Source organism: Mustela erminea, chromosome 19, assembly GCF_009829155.1.
Source record: "Mustela erminea isolate mMusErm1 chromosome 19, mMusErm1.Pri, whole genome shotgun sequence".
In the NCBI taxonomy this organism is placed as follows: domain Eukaryota; kingdom Metazoa; phylum Chordata; class Mammalia; order Carnivora; family Mustelidae; genus Mustela; species Mustela erminea.
In genome coordinates this window covers 33,350,159-33,373,368 of record NC_045632.1, presented here as the reverse complement: position 1 = coordinate 33,373,368, position 23,210 = coordinate 33,350,159, and the positions used below count along the sequence as shown (strand labels likewise).

The window sequence follows — 23,210 nt, the reverse complement described above, 5'->3', positions numbered from 1 at the left end:
ATATATACATATCTGAGAATGGACTAGTATCGACAATACATCAAGAACTCTTATCACTCAACAATAAGATAATCTAACTGAAAAATGGGCCACGGTTTTAAGAGTTTCTCCAGAGAACATATACAAATGGCCAAAAAGATACGACAAGATACTCAACATCCTTAGTCATTAGGGAAAAGATGTCAGAACTGGCAGGGATTTACTTTTGTGCCAAGCCTGGAGCTTGGAGCTGGGAAACACAGGGTTTCCGCCCTTAAAGGGGGCTCAGCACGGAGCTGTGTAGTGGGCAAAGGCTATATACAGGCCAGGTCAATTTATCACCAAGGTCAGAAAGGCTAAATAAATCTTTTTACTAGAAGTCTATAGAGTGAATATATGTAACCACCCAAAATTCCTATGTTGAAGGCTGTATTTGGAGTGAAGAAGTAATTAAGGTTAAGTGAGGTCATAAATGTGGGGGGGCCCTGATCTGAGAGGATTAGTGTCCTTATAAAAAGAGACATCAGAGAGCTTTCTCTCCCTGTTGGGAGCAGGTACCTAGGAAAGACCGTGCGGAGACATAATGAGAAGGTGGCATCTGCAGGTTAGGGACAGGGCACTCACCAGAGACTGAATGGGCCAGAGCCTTGACCTCAGACTTCCTGCATCCAGAACTGTGAGAAAATAAACTTGCTTTTCTTAACCTACCCAGTCAATGCTTCGTTAGGGCAGCCTGAGCAGATGAATAAGGAGCTTGCACATACCGATGTTCTGGGCAAATGGTCAGGCCCTACACAGTGTCCCAAGCACAAGGTAGGTACCACTTTTACTCCCCAGGTGACAGCTGAAGGAAAAGAAGGGCAGAGCAGATTGGCAGTTCCCCGCTGGACACACTGCTAGCTGGCAAGCTGCACCACCAGGCTCTGTGAGGAGGCAGGGACAGAGGTTACTTGCACGGGCTCTGTAAACACTGGAGGAAGGATGAAGAGATGTCCATGCCTAGGCCATGACAACAGGGAGTTCCAAGGCCACCAGGGCCTCCAGCTCCCCCACAGCAGTCTGTGTACTCTCACTCAGTACCCTGGGGGTTCTTTACCCCCCTGTTCAGGACCCGTGAATGCTATGCAGAATCCAGGTCAGGAGACTGTGCTACTCAAAGATAAATTCTGGGTGGTTCTTTTGGTGGCGCTCTCTCCTACACCCATGGGAAGCCTCCCTGCGCATCTGTGGGTGCCATGGTCCTGAGGGTCTCGGGATCCACACAGTCAGCTCGCTGAGAGACCCAGTGAGAGCATGTATTCTGGGGTTTTTCAAAGGACCACGCAGCTAGTGACTAGGAAAGCAGGACTTTTCCAGAACTCACACCAACCTGAGAGGTTGTGGGGAGGAGGAATGGGCTGGGTGCCTGACACCCGGACTCCGCCAAGCCTGTGGGGCTCATGGTGCAAGGTGTCCACAAGGACTCTCGAGTTTGTGATGGTTACTTCTTGAGGCTGGAGAACCGGGAGGGCTGGATAGGGGAGAGCTCAACAGAGCTCTGTAGGCTCAATAGAGACACTGGCAAGAGGGACCTTTCAGTTTCGGAAGGTGCGGTGCACCAGACATATATGAGATAAGTCCATTCTGACCCCAGCAGACAACTTAGCCGCCATGGGCAAGTAACTCTGTTTATGGAGCAGAGTTTAACTGAGCACCTACCTGCCCTGGGCCAGGCACTAGGCTACGTGCTGGGTACTCAGTCCCCTTGGAGCCACGCAGGCACGGTCCCTTCCTTCCCTGCGGTCTAGCAGAGGATCAAATATTCTACACACATACATTTACAAATGTGGCAAGGCCGTGAAGCAAGCTGCGAGGGCTCTGAGAGCCTCAGGACAAAAGGCCTGGCTTGCTGTTGGGGGATCAGGCAAGGATTCCCAGAGGTGACAGTAGAGCCCAAGTCTAGGGAGACAGGGCACAGGGGGCAGGGATGGATGGGGGGAGCAGGCGTGGGAGAAATGTCTCCTGCGCAGGTTCTGGGGCCAACGAAGTTACAGAGTTTAAGGCATGAGAAGCAGGCCCTGTGGCAGGAGCACAGGCCCAAGGCCGGCAGGGCTTGGTTTTGAGGGACACAGAGGGCTGTGAAGCAGAGATCAGCTACACATTTGGAAAAGATCTTGCTGGCTGTGGCTCGGAGCACTGACTCCGGGTCAGAAGAGGCTGAGGGCTAGTGAGAAGACTCCGGGGGCTTGAGCAGGGCAGGCAGGGCACAGAATGGGTCTGGGGGAAATTCAGCAGCGGCACTGGCCAGTGCTCTGAGCTCTGGGTGCCTGGAGGGCACCACAGGACATCTGCCCATGTGCTCTGGGTTTGGGGTGTGGGTCTGTCACTGACATGTGTGCAAAGCATTTGTGACAATGCCCAGAGGTGTCCCTGGCATCACCTCCCCCGCCGCCCCCGGAGCCTGTGCCGTATGCCTTGCCACCTCCTTCTTGTCAAGCGAGCAGCTCCTGAAATCCACCTTCCCTCTCCCCACCACCCAGGGAGCCTTCCAGATTGATCAGACCCAAACTGACAGCTTCACCCGGCCATTCATGGGCCCCTGTCACCCCGCAACACGGTTGCCCTTGACACAGACGCAGCAGTGGGAACACTTGACAGCATTTTTCTGCCTGGCTTAGTAGCTTCATCCCCACGGCTCGGGGCCTTACACACACAAGTCCACATGGGGCTCCTGTGGGCCTGGGGCCACGCCCATCCTTACAGCCCCTTTCTGGTCCCCACCCCAAGCTGCAGGCCCTGGGTGCTCATGGAGGACCCCCACCGGGGCGGGTTGCCGCCCTCTGCCGCTAACAGCGACTCCCACCTGGAAAGAAGTCAGTCCAACTTCCAACTTCCACACATGTCCTGCTTTTGAAACTCTGCGGTTCTTTCTCTTTTGGATAAAAGGGAAGAGCCTTGTGCTGGCAATCACCTAACCTTAGCAATTAAGCTCTGCCAGGAGAATTTATAGAACTGTTTAGAATTTATAGAACTCACATGGGGGAGGAGGTGGAGGGGAGATCTTAGAGGCCATCTGGTTCTTCTGTAGGGCCCTGTGGGATAAGGGACATGCCTGAGGTCACACAGCCAGCCGGGAGTGGGGCTGGGCCAGGAACTGAGCTTTTCTGCCATGAGCTGAGGCCTGGCAGGCCTCTGGCTTGAGAAGGACCCTCACATGATTAAGACCCCAGCCCTCCCTGATGAGAACCTGGGGATCCCAGGCAGACTGGGCTCTCGCCCCTGTGGATGTCAGGGTCACAGCGAGGAAGCCTGGCTCACACCAGCTGTTCTCCCTATGGAGCTAGGTGCCTGGTGGGGTTAGGACTGGAGCTGCATTTTCCCACTTCCCCCACTTTCCTTGCGGAGGCAAGGCCTGATTCTCTTCTACCTTTCTAGCTTGAAGACCTCTAGGACTTGGAGCCCAGAGACATGTCCTGGGCTTGCTTCCTGGCCTGCTTTGGATGGTGACACCAGAACAGTCTTTCCACCCACTCACACCTGTGGCTGGCAAGGCCCAGGAACCAGTGAAGGGGGCAGAAGAGCTGCTCGGTCAGCACCTTGACCTCACCTGCTGGCGGGCTGGGTGACCACGGCATGGTGTCAGTTGATGGCTACAAAGGCTGGCCCTTTCCTGGTCTTCCAGGAGTCACTGGTTATCTCTACGTACACAGCTCAGTGCCTGGTCCCAGACCGTGGCTCGCAGAGATCTTCTTGGTGGGGGGCGGGGGGCAGATGGAGAATGTGGGCCCACATCCTCGCTAGACTGGTTGAGAGCACACACTGCGGGCCGGGCTGCCTGGGTTTGCTCCCGCTCCGTAGCAGTGTGACCTTGGGCTTCACTGTTAGCTCCTCTCCCTGAACTTCAGCTTTCTCATCTGCAGAACGGGGGCATAACGGAATCTATGTATCAGTCAGGGTCCCACCAAGAAGTAGGAAGTCCTCCAAGGGGCAAGACGAGGACCCGATGTGTTCCCATGGAGACAGTGCTTGGACCAGTGTGGGCACAGAGGTGTCCAGGGCTGTCCTTCTCTGCACTTCTGGGCCCAAGCAGAGTGCGGGTGAGGGTGGAAGTCTTCGAGGGATAACCCTGGACCCACTCTAATTCAGGGACGGCAAGATCGAGAGCCCCCGTCTGGTGTCGCTGCTTCACTCTTAGTCCCAGGGGTCACACCTCCTACCCAGGGAGGCAACAGCAGCAGAGGGCTGGGGAGACCAGACAGGCAGCGGGGCGTGGGGCAGGGACTCTGGAGAAGGGAAGGAAGCTCGGGAACAGTTACTGGTAGGCGGGAGTGTGGCTCTTATTTCCTGTGACCTGTGATGTGACCTCGTGCGAGCCTCTCCTCCCACTGTGCCTCTGTTTCCCGTTCTGTAGAAGGAAGGGCCTGAACAAGAACGCAGGTTGCAGGGAATGCTTACATAACTTCATCAGATGACTCAAAAAAAAAAAAAACAACCCAGCAGTGGGAAATTCGGGGTGAGACACATACAACAAGCTTCCTTTCTGGAGGGCCTGGAGTGTCTTTGACAGTGCGAGGGGCATAGCGCTTCCCCAAGAGGAGACGCGATCTGGGTTCCCAAGCTCACTCGACAAGACAAACATGTTTTGCGCGATCACGTCACGGGACTAATGCCTGAGGAGTCCCAGGCCAGCTGAGTGTCAATGAGACTCCCAGCACAAAATCGTATGCTTATGGCAAGTGCTTGCAGAGAAAGCTGTGATTATAATCCAAGGGACGCGGAGGCCCAAGGAAGGGAAGCGTCGGGAAGAGCGGCATGCTCGGAGATGCTTCTCTGAGGAGGGGCCAGAGGTGCTGGGCGAGGTAGAGACCAGTGCTGCGGAAGGAGGCTGGCCACATGGGTCCTGGCCAATGGGGCTCTGAGACCCTGATGTTCAGAGAACTGCTGGGCTGTGGATGAAAAGTGGATCTGAAGCAAACTGACACAAAGCAACAAGGTCCAGGGAAGACATGGGCCGTCCTACCCTCCATGCAGTGCTAGTGGAACGCCGCTCGGCATGGGCTCTTACCCTGCTCAACACCTCTGAGCTGATGCCAGGGAGATGCTATCCTCCTTGGCCCGACACTCAAGGCCTTCAACAATCCAACCCCTCTCCTTTTCTGACCCCACTGCTTGCGATAAGGGGCAGCTGGAGCTGCCTCTCAGGCCTGAAAGGAAACAGTGACCCTGAAGGTGACAGAGCCTCTCAGCTGTGGACAGAAGGGCGTGATCCTGGGTACATCTGGGCAGCTGAGGCCAGAGAGAGACGCCCTTCTCTAATTGATGTCACTGTTACGTAGGGGTCTTGGTTATAGCAGGTAAGCCTGTATCCGGATTGAAATCCACTGTTTTTTTTGTTTGTTTAAGATTTTATTTTTAAGTAATCTCTACACCCAACCTGGGGCTCGAACTCACAGTCGAGATCGAGTCACATGCTCCACTAACTGAGCCAGCCACGTGCCCTTGAAAGACACTGGTATCATTTTTTCTATATATGAGAAAACTGTGGTTTCAGGTACACAAGGAACCGGCCTGATGTCACAGAGCCCAGAAAGCAGGGTCTGGTTTTGACCGTGTACCTGACTCCCGAGCCTGTGCTCTTTGTCCACCACATCTAGAGCTTCGTGTGGAAGTGGGGCAGACCATTCTCCACGTGTGGATACAAGAGTCAGCTCCCCCGCCCCCCCCACAAACTCCTGAACCCGGTCCTGGGGAGGGCAGGATCTGGGAGTCAAGGTACTCCGCCACTCGAACACCCAGGCCCAGAACCTGCAAACGGCGGCAGAGGCCCCAGCAGGCTCCTCGGGCCCAGACAGCTCCTTCCTTTCCTTGGCCAGTTGTCATTAGGAGAACCAGCTGGTCTGGGCACCGTGCAGGGAAGTGTGGCAGGAAGGAGAATAGAAGGAAGACAGAGGGCTGGGGAAGGGGAGGAGGCGCCCACAGAGCTGGAAACGCTGGACCTAATTTGGCAGTGAGCTATTTCAGGACTGCGCCCTGGGGACCTGGGACCAGAGACACCAGGGGGAGGGCATTCTGGGTGTGTGAACGCTCTCTGTCCGCAGCTCCTCAAGAAGCCGTCAGCCGCTGCTGGGCTGCCTGGGGAGAGAGGAAGGGAGGACCGTGGTCTGCTAGCACTTGCGCTGGGTGACGTGAGCTGGCTGGCTGAGCCAGAAGGGCCTGTGGGCGTCAGTGGAAGTAACAGGCTCACGCTGGGTTTGCAGGAGCACATTGCAATGAAAGAGCTCCCTGTCCATGGTTATTTGTTATCAGAATGACAGAATTATCTCGAGTTTACCGACGAGGAAACTGAGGCTAAGCATAGGGGTTTGAGGAAGTCAAGGCTAGAACATCCAGAAGGGACTGAAGTCAGGGGCTGGGATGGGGAGGCCACAGCACTCCGGAGGCACAGAGCCCGGAGGAGGTTCCCCCGAGGACTTCCTGGATGCCCAGAGCAAGGTGGCCAGCGCTGTCCTTGTGCTCAGGGCTTGGGGTCCCCTCTGTATCGGTTAGGCTGCGGGGGTGGAGCAGAACTCCTTCCACTCACCCAACAGACACCTGCAGGCTCTGGTAGGCTCTGAGGCGGTGTGCCTAGAGGAAATATGGCCCAGTGTCACATGTGAGGTGGGTGGTGGGCAGACCTGGGAGTCCCAGTCCCTTCTTGGGACAGACTGTGTGCCTCTTTCTCTCTGGATGCCCACAGGAGCCTCTTTACTCTTCCCCTGTTGCCATTCTTGCTGCCACCTAGCCATTCTCCATCCAGCAGCCACAAGGAAAAATCTTTAGTGGCTTCCTTCTGAGCTACGAACAGAGCCAAAATTCTTCCCATGGCTGAGAAGCCTCTCTCATCTGGCTGGCCCCTCGCTCCTTCTTCAGCCTCATCTCCTACCCCTATGCCCCCTCGACCTGTGGGCCTCAGTCACACTGGCCTTCTTCAAGACCCTTACACTTGGTCAGGACTCCTCACCTCAGGGCCTTTGCATATGCTGTTCCAACTGCCTGCAATGTCCTGTTTCTTCTCTCCCGCTCTTGTTTGCCTCATTCACGCCAGTCCCTGCTGCTCTTTGTCAGACACCTTGTCCTCTAGCACAGGCCAGGCTGGGCCTGCAGCCAGGATGTTTTCAGCTCTCTAGAGCTTCTAAGGAGTGTCCATCTCTTCCCAGACTGAGCTCTGGGACAGCAGCACCCCTGCCTGTTTCCGCTCACCCAGGGCTTGGCACTTGGCCAGTGCAGACATGGCCAGAACACAGGCTTCCCAAACAAATGGACGAGTGAACGAAAAAGAGAGACAGACGTGGGCATGTCAGAGAGGGAGCAGACATTTGTATGCGGAGGGCCTAAGGAGTGGCTTGCCATGGGAATGGCATCCACACAGCCACACAGCCCTAACACAAATTACCAGCAGCTGCCAGGCACTGGGCTAAGCCCCTGCTGACTCAGGGACACCTGATGGCGTAACCCTTCCACTGGTGAAGAACCACCTCAGGAGCTCCCCAGCCCCCTAGAACCGTCTGCCTCCCCTCCCCCTCTCTGCCGCCCTGCCTCTTCTTCTTGTTGTTCCTTCTCTGGCTTCTCTCAGGCCTGGCCAAGCTCTGACTCGGGAGCTGTGCTCCTCAGCGCCACTCTGGCCAAGCCAGCAAGAGCAGGAGCTGAGGCTCCAGAACCAGAACCAACAGGTCCGGGCAGGAGGTGGGGCGTGCGGGGAGGCCCCCTCTTTGACCTGCAGTAACTCAGAGGCCTTGGCACTAACCCTTCACGCCAAGTTTGAAACACTGTCATGTCCAGACTTCTGGTTGTGGCTCCTCCCCAGACAGGCAGTGAAGTGGGGTAAGAGGAGAAGGAAGCGACAGCTGTTTGCGGAGCGTGTACCTCGTACCGGGCGCCTTGCTTAGCTCTTTGTCTGCATCATTGCTTTTAACAGAACAAGCTTGTCAGCAGGTAGTGCTGCAATCCTCAGTTTTTGGAAGAGGAATCTGAGGTGCCCTGGGCTAGATGAGCAGCCTGAAGTCCAATGTGGTGAGAGGCAGGGCCAGGATTCAAGGTCATGTCCCTCTGACTGCAAAGCCCGGCTCTAACCCCAGGTGAACTCTGGTCACAGTGAGTGGTTGAGGGATGGGCCTGTGGTCCAGCAGGACCACTGAGAGAGGGACCTCCAGGACCTGGGGAGGTGCTTAGGGAAGAGCCAGCAAGGTGTGGCCTATCTCCGTATATGCCAGGACGCTCGCTCCTAGGTCAGGTGTGGTGGGAAGAGGTAGTGAGTCTACTGCTGTAGCCAACGATAGGCAAGGTGAGAGAGCAAATTCATGGAGCCCAAGGTAAAGATCACACAGTGGGACACAGTAGAGAAATGAGGAGAAGCCAGGGATGTCCTGGGAGCGGCTGAATCAAGCCACACCTGCAGTTGTCCCTCTAGCCTTCTTTTTTTTTTTTAAGATTTTTATTTATTTATTTGACAGACAGAGATCACAAGTAGGCAGAGAGGCAGGCAGAGAGAGAGGAAGAAGCAGGCTTCCTGCTGAGCAGAGAGCCCAATGTGGGGCTCGATCCCAGGACCCTGAGATCATGACCTGAGCCGAAGGCAGAGGCTTAACCCACTGAGCCACCCAGGAGCCCCCCGTCTAGACTTCTTAATCCCTGGGCCAGATGACTTTTTTTCACAAGCCAGTTTGATGGTACCTTCTGCACTGGTGACCAAAAGAGGCCCACTTTGTCCGGAGAAGGGTCTTTGGCAACGACACCAGGCCACTGTAAGTTGCCTTGCCAGTAACACGAAGGAGGAGGAAAAAGTCAAGTGCAGGGTGAATGTGTACGTGACTGTCAAGGGGCAGACGGGTTTGGGTTTTGCCGGGAAGCCAACCCCACCCTAACGTGTGCGGAACTTCCTTGGTGCCTCCTGGCCCCACCCCCACCTCCAAAGAAGCAGGGCCGCTGAGCTGGGGAGAGACCCGGATACCACCTTGGCCATCCCCACGTGGCCTACGATCGTGGTCTCCCCCATGTGATGCTGCTGCCTTGACAATTCTAACCCCTTTCTCAGTCCCCAGTGCCCACCAACAAGCTGGATTTTAGCAAACAGGCTCCTCTGTGGTGTCCTGCTCCTCTGTGGTGTCCTGGATCCCCAGAAAGGGACTGTACATTCACAAAGGGCTCAAACTGGGGGCTTGGAGCAAGTGAGGTAATGGACATAGTTGGAGAGAGAGCACGGTAGTAAAAGGTGACAATGCAGGTCACAAAACTTTCCCAGGTGACCCACTGCAGGACCACATGGCTGGCACTGCCCTGTGAAAGAATACAGTAGGCCTGGAGCTGATTTTTAGGTAGCACAGCTATAGTGCATTGTGTCTGCAGTGGGTCCAAGGTATTCACTGTTAAGTATATACATTTAAACTACACCACACTTTTGTGACCTTGACTTGGGCATTCTTTACTTTTTGATATGCCAGGAACCTCACAGAAATGGCATTGGTCAGGCAGGCTGTCTCTTAGCCATCTTTGGCTAGTTCTCTGCCATCTTCAGGCTGTCTCTTAGCCATCTTTGGCTAGTTTTCTGCCATCTTCTAAGGCTGAGAGGTCCCCTTGGTAGCTCGCTTGCCCCCTTAAAACCACTATGCTGAGCCGGAAGGATGCATCCACAGGAATGGCTCTGCAGAGAGGAGGCCAGCCGCTCCTGCCGTGGGGCAGCCAGACAGACACGGGACGGGCTGTAATGCAGGGGCCTCCCGGACATCACGGGAAGGGCCATGTGGGGCCCCACGTCAGTCCTGATGCTACGGGATGTTTCTTTGCACGGCTATAACATTCTCCCACCGTCAGAGCAGAGTAATTAGTGGCTTGCAGTGGGTGGGGGGAGTAAGCGAGCATGAGAGAATCAGAGAGAGAGAGACAGAGAGCCACGCAAGTGTGAGGCATCCTTGCCTGCGGCATTCATTGACTGCTCACTGCCTTGTGTTCCTACAGGGGCTCTCCCATTTATGCTTCCTTTTCCTTTTGTTTTAAAAATCCTATGGCCCTTTCTATAGGCAATGAACACATGAATGGGCAAAGGCCACGGTGGCCTGGCTTAGCACCCCTCTACTTGACATGCCACGGAAGGGGCGTTGGGGCCAGATGGGGGCCAGGGCTGGCTGCGGCCTCAGCCACACCTCATAAGCCACTGAAGCTGGGGTGTGGGGGTAGTGCAGGGCCAAAGGTGCCTGACCATTGGGCTGGGCCCGGGGAGCCCTGCCCCATGATGCTCCAGATGGATGTTCTTCCCCTGGACTTCGCCACCAGCTTTAGGCTGCTGGCATTCACTGGCCGGCAGCTATTTTCTTGTCTCTGGTGCCCCTGGGGACAACACTGACTTTCCGTGTCTCTGTGGTGCTACAGATGGATGTTTGTGTCCCTGTTGCCCTGCAAGTTCCTGTGTTGAGACCTAATCTCCAGTGTACTGGTATTAGAAGGAAGGTCTGTGGGAGGGGATGAGGTCATGGGGGCAGAGCCCCCATGGATGAGGGTCCCCCTAGGATGGGACGAGGGCCCAGTAAGCCCACAGAGCTCCCCCATCCCTTCTGCCATGTGAGGGCCCCGTGAGGAGACAGCTGCCCAGGAACCAAAAGGTGGGTCTGATCTCCAACTTCCCAACCTCCAGAATGGCGAGAAACACGTCTTTATTGTTTAAGGCTGTGGTATTTTTCTTATATCAGCCTGAGGAGATGAAGACAGTGGGACTACGGCAGAGCCAAAACCAGAGAAGAAATCAGGCCCCTCCTCTGCCATCGCCTGGAAGGACAGGTCACCCTGGAGTCCCCATCCCCCAGATCACCCGCCGCCCCCACCCCCATGGGCTTGGGGCTCGGCTTCCCATCACCTCGCATGCCACCTTCATGGGCTCTCTGCTTCTCACGGGTGCCTGCAGGGAGGGTGGCAGGCGGTACTCCATGTTATCCCTGAACTGCTCTCTGCCTGTGTCCCACTAGAATGGCAAAAGGGTCCACAGTTCTGTCTTCTCCGCTCCCTTACTGTCAGGCCAATGTGGAGTAAGAAGTCGGGATGCTCCGCTTCTTCCACCGGCCTCTGGACTCCTCGCGAGGAGGTGTGTTTCCTGCCATCTTGGAACCAAGAGCACCCAGAAAGCCTCCAAGTGCAGACCCGGGCCCTGGTGCTGAGCCCTGGGAGTGCCAATGCTCGGGCCTCCCTATCCACAAGACATTGACTGTCCTTACAGTTCCGGACACCGCTGGGAGGGTGTGTTTTTTTCCTCATGGCCAAAGGCATGCTAACTTACCTGGTGACACCTGGAGTGACTGGCTCAAGCACTTACCACTTAGAGTTAAGGGCACGACTACCTGAGATCCGAAACATCAAACACCTCCCTAACCATGATGGCCGCCTGCCCTGCTTCTCAAAGAACAAGCTCAGGGATTGTGCTCAGACTTGGCCTGGCATCTCTGGGTCAAGGGCCTCACGGCAGGAAGAATGTGGGCTTTCTCCTAGGTAAACTGTTTTCCTCAAAAACTCTGTCCCCAAAGCAAAGCACTGTCTTCAGAAGGCCCTGGGGCAGCATACTGAACCCAGTGTCCTAGGAGAACGTCCTTCACCTCTGGGCCTGGACCACAGTCCCCCATGTCCAGAGAGAGGATCCCAGGGCCCAGGGTGCTCCTCCATCAACAAGCGAGACCAAGGTGTGTTCTCAACACTAGACTACTAAGGCAGGCATGGCATGGCCTTTTATCAACATTTAGTAAAAGGTTTTCCACAAAGCCTTTAGCAAAATCCAAAGTCCACCTGAGAAAGCTCATCTTCCCCCTCAGCAGCCTCTCGTCTAAGGGCCAGACGTGCGTGAACTGGCTCGCTCGAGCCTGCTCTGGCTTCCCTACTATTCCTCTAGGATGGACAGCTGACCACAGGACAGAACCTAAGCCAAAGCTGTGTCACCCTATGTGTTCTCAGCTGCAGTGACCGTCTGCCCAGAAGGCCCGGACCTGTCTCCCTCCTTCCCCTCAGCGGCCATGCCCAAGCAACCTTTTAAAACTAGAGTAGTTGGGGGCACCTGAGTGGCTCAGTGGGTTGAGACTCTGCCTTCGGTTCAGGTCATGATCCCAGGGTTCTGGGATCGAGTCCCGAATTAGGCTACTTGTTCAACAGGGAGCCTGCTTCTCCCTCTCTCTCTCTGCCTGCCTCTCTGCCTACTTGTGATCTCTCTGTCAAATAAATGAATAAATAAAATCTTAAAAAAACAAGCGAACAAATAACTAGAGTAGTGGTCACTTTGCTTTAAGGCATATGATCTGAATACTAAGTCGCCTCTCCTGAGCACCTACTGTGTACCAGGCCCTGCTCGAGGAGCTCTTGCTCATGTCGTTTTCAGACAGCCAGGAGTTAGGACATGGTTACTACGTCTGTCATCCTCAGCTGCCTCAGGGCTCATATCACCGTGCTTCCATAAAAACAGGAAGTGCCTGAAGTGTCTGTCCTGCTTGCTCGTGCCCCTTGAGGGCAGGGGCTGTGTCTGTCCTATTCATAGGAATGCCCCTAGCACCTAGCCCAGCACTTGGCCTGAGAGGGCACACACCTGGAGTCACTCGTGAACCCGTCTGTCCACTGAGCCCTACTCTGCACTGAACACAGTGATGCGGGGAACGTGTGGGCAGATGGTGCTGCTGCCGCAAGCCTGGACCAAGCTTCCTACAGCCGGATCTGGCTTTGGACCGCAGGGAGGGGGTGGACCTGGCTGCACTGGGTCCTGCAGAGCTGGAATGTCAGGGCTGCTTGAGGCCTCAGAAATCAAGAAATCTACCTTTTCTTCCCAGAAACACGATCTCTGCCGAAGCTAGGGAGCCCCAACACCTTTTTAATCTTTGTAGCCAACCCTGCTGGATCATAATGCATGGTCTGCCATGAAGTGAGTGCTCGGTAAGTATTTGTGAGATGAATGACTGACCAACTGAATGAAAGAAAATGAGGCCCCACACGGGCTGGGTGATTTGAGGCAGACTGGTCAGACGGAAAGAGAAGAGAACCGTGACTCCAAAAACCTGACATTCTAGTCCTTGGCTGCCTCATCCTCTCTGGAGTAAGTCCTTTTCCTGTTTGGGCCATATGGGGCCTGTTTTGCCCCATCTGCAAAATGGAGCAGTAGAATTACGATGGTCTTGAATGGAGGAGTTTTCAGGTCTACCCATCTGGCCAGGCCAAGGATCAGAGCAGGACTGGGCCTGGGCTGGTGTGGCTGGAGAGCCGAGGTGTGCAGGGCGCGGCAGGCGTCCACGCTGCTGCCCCACGGAAGCCTCTTCCTGGCCTCAGGTTTGGGCACAGGTGCACGGAGGCCGTCATCCGTCACCTCCCCCAGTCCCCATCAGATCTGACAACCACCCCTGAGGTTTCTCCAGGCGGACACAGGCCAGACAGCATCCTTGTTTCTGCCCGATTCAGAATTCATGTAAACTACAGGGCAAACGCGCCGTGCAGATGAGGCCACAATATTTCCCTGATTAAAAAAAAGATAGGGTTCTGAGCTCCGCTGTGTGAATTAAATGTCAAGATTTCTTGTACCAGAGGAGATCTGATGACATTCTGGAAACCAGGTGTGAAATGTGATTCTGCCTCCCTAAAGAGCTGCATTTATCTCGGGAGGGGCGGGGAACGTGAGGGAGGGGGCAGTTCTAATGAAGCCCCTTGGTGGGACAGAGGAGCACCAGGCAGCCATGCCAACCAGCACGAATCTTCAGTCCTGTTTAGGTCAGTAACCCGGTTATTGTGCCTCTGTTTCTAACATGCAAAATGCAGATCAAACTGTACCCACTCCTCACCAAGGCCCCGTGAGGATAACTCATCAAGATCTTACCAATAATTATAAACAACAAAACCAACAAAAAAGAACAAGAGTTAATATGTGCTGTGAACTTTCTATGTGTCGAGCACTATCCCAAGCACTTTGTGTGGAGGCCAAGAAAAACAAGGCTGTACCCACCTTGAGTCTAGCCCTGACATAAATGCAGCCATCTTGATGTTCCAGATTATCACAAAATATTTCTTGGGTTCTGACCTACTCAGGTTAGCACTTTAAACAGTCACTCTCTACTTTAATGATTGATTTAAACCCCTGGACTCAGCTGCCTCTGTCTTTCATAACTCCCCTACACATTCCCTAAATGATCAATGTTGACCTGAGTAGGTAGGGACAACTCTACGCCCCTATTCAGCAGGAAGAAGTTACAGAAGATGAGACCTTCCACCTTCAACAACCTTAAAGATTTAAGGGTCAAAATTGTTCAGGGGGAAATGTGGAGGCTGAGAAAATTAAGGCCATCCCACCTCAAGTTTAGCTGATGTGGGAAACAGAGGCAGAAGAAAATCATTAAAATTCCTTACCTACTGACAAGCCCTTGAAACAGACAGAGTGGCTCTCCCCTGGGGACTTAACTGCCCTCACCTTGAGGTTTTGCTAAGGACAATCCTAGCCTGACCGACCCCCTACCCCGACAGGTCCGACCAGGATCCTGTAAGTCTACTTAAACAATTCCTTTATCTCTAAACCTCCAAGATAGTGTCGAGAATCATTCCCAAGCATATGGCCCACTGATACACACTTAAAGGGTCTCATGAGAAGATTTTTGTTATTGGTAATAAATAACCTTTCTCCCAACAATAGCTAGTCCCTCAAGGTCCTGGAGACCTTGCTTCTGAAAGTCCTTGGAGACTTACATCATCCATAATCCCCCTTGTCCTCAAGCACCCGAGTCTACCCCTACTCTGCCTTTAAAAATTCTGACTGCAATCTGGTTCAGGGTCCAAGTCCCTACTCCGCTGTGTCGGGTATACTTGGGCCCAAGCTTAAGCTTGTCAAATAAACCCACGTGTGACTGCATCCGTGCCTGGCTCCTTGGTGGTCTCTCTGACGCGAAAACTTGGGCATAACACTTTGCAAGCATTATCTCATTTAATCTTATAGCAGAAGAATGAAGAAGGTATTAGGATTATGACCATTTTGAAGACGCAAATACTGAGCACTGAGGAAGTTCAATAATTTACCCAGGGTCATAGAGCTGGTGGTACAGCTGGGCTATGAACACAGTATCTAATACTTCTTGTGTCAGGCATCGTACTGAAGATCTCTATTCTGTCCTTGAGAAGTTCATGATTTATTGAGAGAAACATGCACCTGTACAGATGGCGAACAAATGAAAGTGAGAGTATTCTTCACTGAATAAAGTCTACAAGTTCAAGGCATTACTTCTTCCTATTGCCTGGCTAGTTTACAATGTGTGTTACATACCTAAGTATACAGACATGCACATCAGTGTTACGTATGTTCATATGTACGTGTGTAATAAAATCTGTGAACGTGGGGTTGTGCCCCCATCCCCCCACTGGTCCAAGCGAACCTTCTAACCCTGTAACTGTCCAGTTTCCCCCAGCTTTTTCTTTCTTTTAGTGTCTGAGTTCAGGCCAGTTCTGCCAGACAAGTTTCTCTGCTTTTGTGATGCAGATGCAGGCCCTGGGCTGAGAACTGAGGAAGCAGGAGAGAGGGAGAGACTCAGCTCCAAAGGTTAAGACAATTTACATGATAATGAGCGGGGTGGAGGGGTGGGGCGTGTGAGGCGGGAGAGCGCAGAGGGAAGCAGAGGAAGGGGAGGGAGGAGGAGAGGGTGGGAGAAAGGAGGCGGTGGGGGGAAGGAGAGAAGGAAGGAGAGGAACAGATGGAAAAAGGGAGAGAGGAGACGAAGAGAGGGAACCTCTTGCAGGTTACAGAACAGCCTCCCAACAGAGAGGAGAGGAAGAGAGAGGGAGAAAAACGGTGGGGGAGAGAGACGGAGAAAGAGGCCAAAGGAGGAAAGCCTTGAAGGCTGGGAGTAGAGAGGGGGTGCCTGTGGAATTTGGGGGGGGGGACAGCTCAAGATGGTGGGGGTGAGCAGACAAGAGAAAGACGACGGGAAAGGATATATGGAAAAAAAAATAGGAGTGGGAGTTGTCCTTTGGGTCCCTTTTCATATTTTTAGAGAGACTTAGGATAGAGAATTGAGATTCTTTTAAAGATCTGGTGTGCGTGATTTTGCTGTGCCTATTTAAATGGGACTCTGCTCTGGACTCCAATCACAGGGCCGACAGCTTTGTTAGGAGTCCTATCTAGATCATATACCTACGTATTTTGCCTGCAGGACCTTGAGCAAGTCACTGAGCCTCATTTTTTTCACTTGTAAGGGATAACCACAGCACAGGTGGTTGTTAGGATTCAGTAAATAGTGTCAACTGTTTAAATGGGGTCCTGAAACATACAGACCAGAAGTCACTATTATCACCACCTTTAATTCCTAAAGCTTTGGTTCTCTGATCCATCTGCTTGCTGATCACTCCCACCGGGCAGCCCACTAGTTCGCAAGGAGACTCAGCACACTGGGCCCAGTCCAGCCCCATCTCCTGCTTGCTGCTCCAGGTTTCACACGCGCTCAGTGAGCCAGTCTCCGGATCCTCACCCTTCTGCCCCAGCAGCCCATCAATCCCGGGCCCTCACCTTCCTCTCATCACCACACATCACTTTGCTCCCCTTCCTTTCCAACTGCCATGGAGAACCGAGCTCTGCATGTGTGTCATTCCCTGTAGCTCCCAAGCCTTCCTCCCTACCTGTAGTCCTCCTCTTACTAGTCCCTCCACCCCTACACAAACCATCATGAGACTCTCCTAAAAACTCACTGTCATCCCACCCCTCCCCAGAAGTCCTCAGAAATCTAACAATGGCTGCCTGTTGCCACCAGGATCAAATCCAACCTCCTCGGTGCACCTTCCAAGCTCCCGCATCCCCCCCAAGTCTGGACCCCACTGCATCTTCTAACTCTCCCACACCTCACCATATCCCAACCCTCCGTTCTGGCCACTGGCCTTCTCTGTCCCTCAGATCGGTTTTGGTTGCTACCAACCCACTGCCTTTACTCCTGTTCCTCCTGCTTCAAGTCCTTTTCCTTACCCATATCTGCCCTTGTCAAGCTACATCCCTGCTTCAAGGTCAATGCCAGCCTCATTTCCTCGAAGAGGCTCTCCCTGACTGCCTTGTAATGGCTGAGTGCATTCAGCTTGGGAGCCCTGTCTTCCCAAGGAGATCAACTCCCTTTTCCCCCAAATTCTAGTTTGTTAACATATAGTGTAATATTGGTTTCAGGAGTAGAATTTGGTGTTTTATCAGTTGCATACAACACCCAGTGCTCATCACAACAAGTGCCCTCCTTAATGCCCATTACCCATCTAGCCCATCCTCTACACACCTCCCTCCATCCACCCTCACTTTGTTCACCATTGTTAAGAGTCTCTTATGGTTTGTTTCCCTCTCTCTCTTTTTTCCACCTTCTTATATGTTCATATGTTTTAAATAAACTCCTTAAAGATCAATTCCTTAAAGGCTCTGTGTCACATACCTCTGAACACTTAGCACAAAGCCTACCCATAGTAGGTACTCAGTCAGTATCTGCTCATTTAGTGATGAATCACAGGTTCTTTTCCTTTTTTCTGTGACAGCTGAGGAATTGAGACATGTCATTCCACTCAAGGGGCTTTTTGTGAAGGCCTACTATATTCTGAGCCCTGTGCAGGTTGTTTGGGTGAGGAGGGGAGTGAAAGATGAATGACACAGGCTTTGGGCAGAAGGATGTAAAATCATGAAGGAGTTCTTATTCCAGGCTTTATGAGTGCCAGAGCCCCCTGAAATTGTATGTGGGATTTCCCAGATGTGTGCATGTGTGTACTGTTCTGGAGAGAAGGCTCACTGCTTTCATTAGCTGCTCAAAAGGGTCTTGATCACCCTAGAGTGCAAGGGTCGCAGCTCTAAGGAAAGAGTAACATAACCAATCTTCATGCTGGTGCATGGGTAAGCGCTCAATGGAGGGAAAGCCTTGAGCTGAGTTCTGCTGTCAAGGGGATGGAAGAGAAAGGAGCTAAGCTGGGCCTCACTCAACAGGAGGAATTCCAGGAGGAAGAGAAGGGGCGAAGGGCACTGGAAGCAGATGTATGTCCTGAGCTAAGGCCTGGAGGCATACGAGTGTCTGGCGTCTTTGGGGAGAGGGTCTGTGGTCTGGTGTGCCTGGGACATGGGGTGTGGAAGCCCCAGACTGCTGTAAGGGGATCCCAGATACTTGCCCCCATGTAGTGGCTTCTTCAGGCTTAGATTCATGCACAGAGAGGCTGAAGGAGAAAGCAGTCGCTCCTCCCTCTACTGGAGAGCCAGGAGGGGTGATGAGCCAGCTACCAAGAGAAGTCAGGGACACCTGTTTTAATGAGATACAGCAAGGGAAGCTTCTAGATGCTTCTTTGTATGGAGACTGCAAAACTGGCTGGCCCAAGCAGACTCTGGATGTGAGGCTGTCTTCCTCTAGATGTTTCATGATGGGTTGTGGGAGGAGGGCAGAACGGGAGAAGCCAAGAGAATAAAGGAGGTCTTTGGAGGCCGAAACACGAATCTGGCTCTGCTCCACATGGGGCACTTTTCACAACATCCAAACAGCAGATACTCCACGTAGGCCCCTCCCGGGGTCCTGAGAGAGGAAGGAGAAAGCTATTGGAGACCCAGGCCTGGGTCAGGGCATCTGGGCACCATCTGGCTGGCTGTAGGCAGATCTGACTGGAAGGCATCCAGTACCCCAGGGCCCCACCCCTCTCCCAGGGTGTGGTTCAGGCATTCTCTCTTCCAACATGCCAGCCTCACTCCTTTCTCAGGACCTTGGTGCCTTGGTGCTTACTTGGAAACTTTGTTCTCCTCTGCTCGCATGGCTGGCTCCTTCTCAGAGCCAGGTTTCATCACAAATGTCCCTTCCATGTCCAGGGGAAGATTTCAGTCTGAAGTAGATCCCTGCACTCAGCTTCCCAGACGGCAAATCCATGCCAGCGCACTTCCAGAAAATACCTTCCCCAGATGTCTGGCTCACTTTGGCCTGATCTTGGGTCAACTTTTCTGTCCCTCACAGGGGACATGACAGAGAGGTGCCCAAGGGCCTGGAGGCCTTTGTCAGCCAGGAGGGTTGTGCCTGAGGAGCTGGTGCTGCCCTGGGGGTGGGTCAGACACCCCACTGTGATGCCACCCACTGTTAACAGGACTGGCCTCCAATGCTACCATGTCCAGCGGACTCTTCCGGGCATCTCCACTCTGTTCCTGGTGTCCCTCTGTACTGGTACCTTCCCTGGCCCCCTGCTTGATGACTGTCCTAACGGGGAAACCTCAAAGAAGAGAAAGACCCACAGAGGCCCCAGAGACCCCCAGCGCCGTCCTTGATACACTGTATTCCCAGTGATTCCCAAGCAATCACCTCTCTGTTCAGCATAATCAAATGGTGGGGAGGGGGACGGGAATCCCACAGGAATAAGTCGTGCTTTCAGAACTGAAGGAGAAAAGAATTCCAAAGTCAGAATGAATTTCCGTGTTTTGGTCAGGGAAGGAAGTTTTTGGGAGGGAAATGGTTGGGAGGCAGGCATGGCAGTGAACACACATCCGCTTGGAAGAGTGCATGGGCCGTGGACGTACGTATGTGTGTGTCTGTGCGGCGGGTATGTGCTGTGGACATATGTGCCTCTTGCACGGTTGCTGTCATTTGGGGGATGGAGATTCAGGTACCTTGTTCTCCCTCTGGCCAAGAGGCCTATGGCCTGTCCTTGTTTAAAGATCGCACTAGGCATTTCCTGCTCTGGGTTTTCAGGGCTGAGTTAATGAAAATGAGTTAGCATATGTAAAATGCTCAGCGCAGAGCCTGGCAGCAAGGAGGTGCGCCATAAAAGACAGCCCTTCCTATTATCACTGTGACCATTACTATTATTAAAAGAAATGGAGCCTTGTAACCTGCTAGGCTGATTCTGATGATGGGAGTATGTATGTGCTAAATGCCTGGTTTCTCGGGGTGCCACCCCCACTGGGTTCATTCCTGGATCCCCAGCAGCCAGCACAGTGTCTGGCCCACTAGAAGCTGTCGGCTTATATGTAACGGAAATAAGACAAGCACTAGTGGTACCCCTCTTTCCACAGGCCCTGGCTCTATGGCCAAAACCAAAGCCGGTCCCCACAGTGGGAAGAGCTTCCTCTGCGGAACTGGTTGCAGAACTTGGCCTCCCAGAGGAGCAGTGGGAGGGGCCCTGCTTCCCTAGCCCAGGCTGGCCTTGGACACACCCTCCATCAACAAATCACCCCCCATCCACACCACCCCCACCCCCGCCATGGAGGAGAAGCCCATGCTGGAGCTGGCATGACTCTGCCCCATGGAGTTAGAATGTTGTGCATAAAATACTGAATTTTACACTTACAGCTATCTATCAAAGTTTCCTCATCAGACCCAGAGGCAAGGATAGTTTTCCTCTGGGAAGGAGATGATTTTTTTAGCAAAGACAGGATATGTACAACGCACAACTGAATCACACAGTAATCAGAGATGAATTCTCTCTATCCAAAGGCTCCAATAGGCGGGTCTGGGCACTCAAAGACCTCCCCATCTGCTCTCCTTCTCTGCCCTCCAGGACATAGGGAAAGGGTTGCTGGGATTCACAGTGCACCAGGAGACATAGAGCCACTTCTGGATAGAATTCTCTAAGACTGTTTTTCCTTCCTTCCCTCTCTCTTTTATTTAGCTTTGCCAAGTATAGCTGTGTATGTTTCAGTCTTATGGTTAATGCAAATGTTTGCAAATAAGAGGCTTTTATACACTTATTCCATTCACTACTTATCAGACACCTGGGAATTCAACTGAAAAACAGTCCCTTATATGTAAGTGTTGAATCACTAAATTGTACACCTGAAATGAATATTAACAGCGTATGTTAACTCACTGGAATTTTAAAAAATTTAAAAAAAAAGTAAAACAGTCCCTATTCTAGGTTATCAACTTCCTGCAGGAAAGAGAGCCCCTTAGGCCCTCCAGCTCACCCGGGAGAGGCAGACAACACATCCCCTGGTGTAAAGGAGGATAGAGAGTCAAATCCAAATGGCTACAGCCTGCTCCCAAGAAGGCAAGGGATGCTCTCCTGAGGAGGGGAGATGGTGCTCAGGTATTTCTCGTCTGGTTTGAGAAATACTTCGGTTCAAGTTAATTGCCCAAGGGCAAGTACTTGTATAATGCTGCGGGAGTCCCAATTTAAGACATCAGCAACCCTCTGTCATATGCAGAATAAACCCCGGCATTGGATGGCTGTCGTCTTTGTTGGCGACTTTGCTTTGGAGGTGTGCCCAGCACCTACACCCGTTTGACCGAATTTGCCAGGCTGACTGGTGCACTGGCTTGGGCTGGAGACTAGACTTCTCTATCACAGATAGCACTCTCTTCTGGTTCCTATAAGGCAGCCGACAGTATAAGGAGGACAGGCCTTCTCCTTACAGTGCCCATGGGCTCAGCAGCCTACCTTTCTCTCCTTGTCACCATATTCGATGCCCAGAGTGTCCATGGCCCGGACGATGGCTGCCAGTGACTGGATGGTGTTGCTATAGACAACAGGCTTATACTGTTTCACATCTTCTCCAGAGAAGCCATCTTCGTGGATGATCCTAGAGAAAAAGCACACAGGCCGTATCTGATGAGTACACTGTTTTCACTTGGCACCAAGAGCCCACGACCTGTCAAGCCTCTGGGGCCAACCTCCTGGCTTAGCTGGCCGAGGGCAGGGTCCAACCTGGATGCGGAATTCCTGAGCTGAAGGAAGACTCTACCTGAATTACTGAAAATTCAGCAGGAAAACAGAATAGTGGCAAAAAGAAATGTAGTCTTTTTCCATTCCTTGTACACAGTGAGACAGATGGTGTCAGCAAGGAGCTGAGTGTACCTGAAAGTGCTTTGAACGGTGGTGGTGAGGGGCAGCAGTTGGGGGGACATACAGTAAGAATTCAATATATGTAAGCCGTTAGTATTTTTAAGCAAAGCTCAGGGTCTTAACCTAAATTTCCACTTAGAATTATGTTGATGAAGACCCCTGCAAAAAGCCTGCAAACGAATAATAATTTTTCTTTTGGGGAAAACTCACAGTGCTTGAAGGTAAGAGGACTCACTTAAACGAACTGTCTTCATCTTTGACCATGGAAGACTCCACAGAAAGGGTGTACCTGCTCTTCCATCCTCGGCTGGGATTTGACTACCACGTCACCCTTATTCTGGTGGCTCTGAACAGTGACACAGGGGACACATAGGTGACATTATAGTTCCCAGAGGCCTTGTGACACTCTCTGCTCTCCTGTTCTCAGGTTCCTCTGAGGTCAGGGATAAGGCTAGATGTGCCCTAATGTCCCTTCTCCCTGCACACAGTAGTCACTCAATACATGCTCATTGCTCCCCAGGTTCCAGAGAGGAGAGAAGGCTGGGAAGAGGTGATAAAACTAAAACTTGGCACGGATTCTCTTCCGGTTGAAGTAATTAAGAAGGAGCGAATGGTGTTGAAGACTAACCTTGGACAGGAGCCACCACCGCCCCCACTCTTCACGGGTCACGTGTTACTGTTCAGGATTGAATACGCCGTCCAGTACGGACATACATCAATCTAAGGGGTGAGGCTTCTCTTGCACCCCACCACAGCACCTTCCCATTCCTTCATTACCTTCAGCGCAGAAGGAAATCGCTCGCAAATTTTTTTTTTAAAAAGAGTTTTACTGAGATATAATCCACATGCTATACAATCCACCCACTTGAAGTGTGCAAGTCAATGTTTTTTAGTCCATTTACGAGCTTGGGCAACACTACAGTCTAATTTTAGAACATTTCGTCCTTCTCCAAAAGAAATCCTCTATCTATTAGTAGTCACTCCCCGCCCCCCATGCCTAGTAAGCAACCACTAATCTGTATTCTGTTTCTACAGATTTGCCTATTCTGGATGTATCATATAAATGGAATCATACACTACACAGTCTTTCATAACTAGCTTCTTTCACTTAGCACCATGCTTTCCAGATTCATCATGCTATAGCATTTTCCAGTACTCCATCTCTTTTTATTGCGCACTTATATTCCATTGTATGGATATACCACATTTTATTTATCCAACCACCAGCTGATGGACACTAACAATTCTTGTAAAATTTGACTTGATAGTGGGTGGTGAGTCTTTAGCTTGGATTTCTCTAAGAAGCAGATCAGAATGACCCTTCTGACTTTTCTTAGACTTCTTTAACCCTAGATCCAAGTTTCTAGAGGGAAGATACACCCAGACTGGATCATTGGTGCACTACCCCAGAGGGATCTTAGAGGAAATTGCTAGCTCCCACTGTAAACAACTAAAAAATGAGAAAATATATA

General features: G+C 52.3%; 1 protein-coding gene across 2 annotated transcripts in view; it reads right to left on the bottom strand.

Moving 5' to 3' along the window:
* Positions 1-23,210, bottom strand: part of GNAO1 (G protein subunit alpha o1) — a 166,042-nt gene that overhangs the window by 61,537 nt on the left and 81,295 nt on the right. For both annotated transcript variants that reach the window (XM_032325123.1, XM_032325124.1), the window contains exon 3: positions 21,334-21,475. In XM_032325123.1, the coding sequence (XP_032181014.1) occupies positions 21,334-21,475 (142 nt within the window). The remainder of the gene's footprint in view (positions 1-21,333; positions 21,476-23,210) is intronic.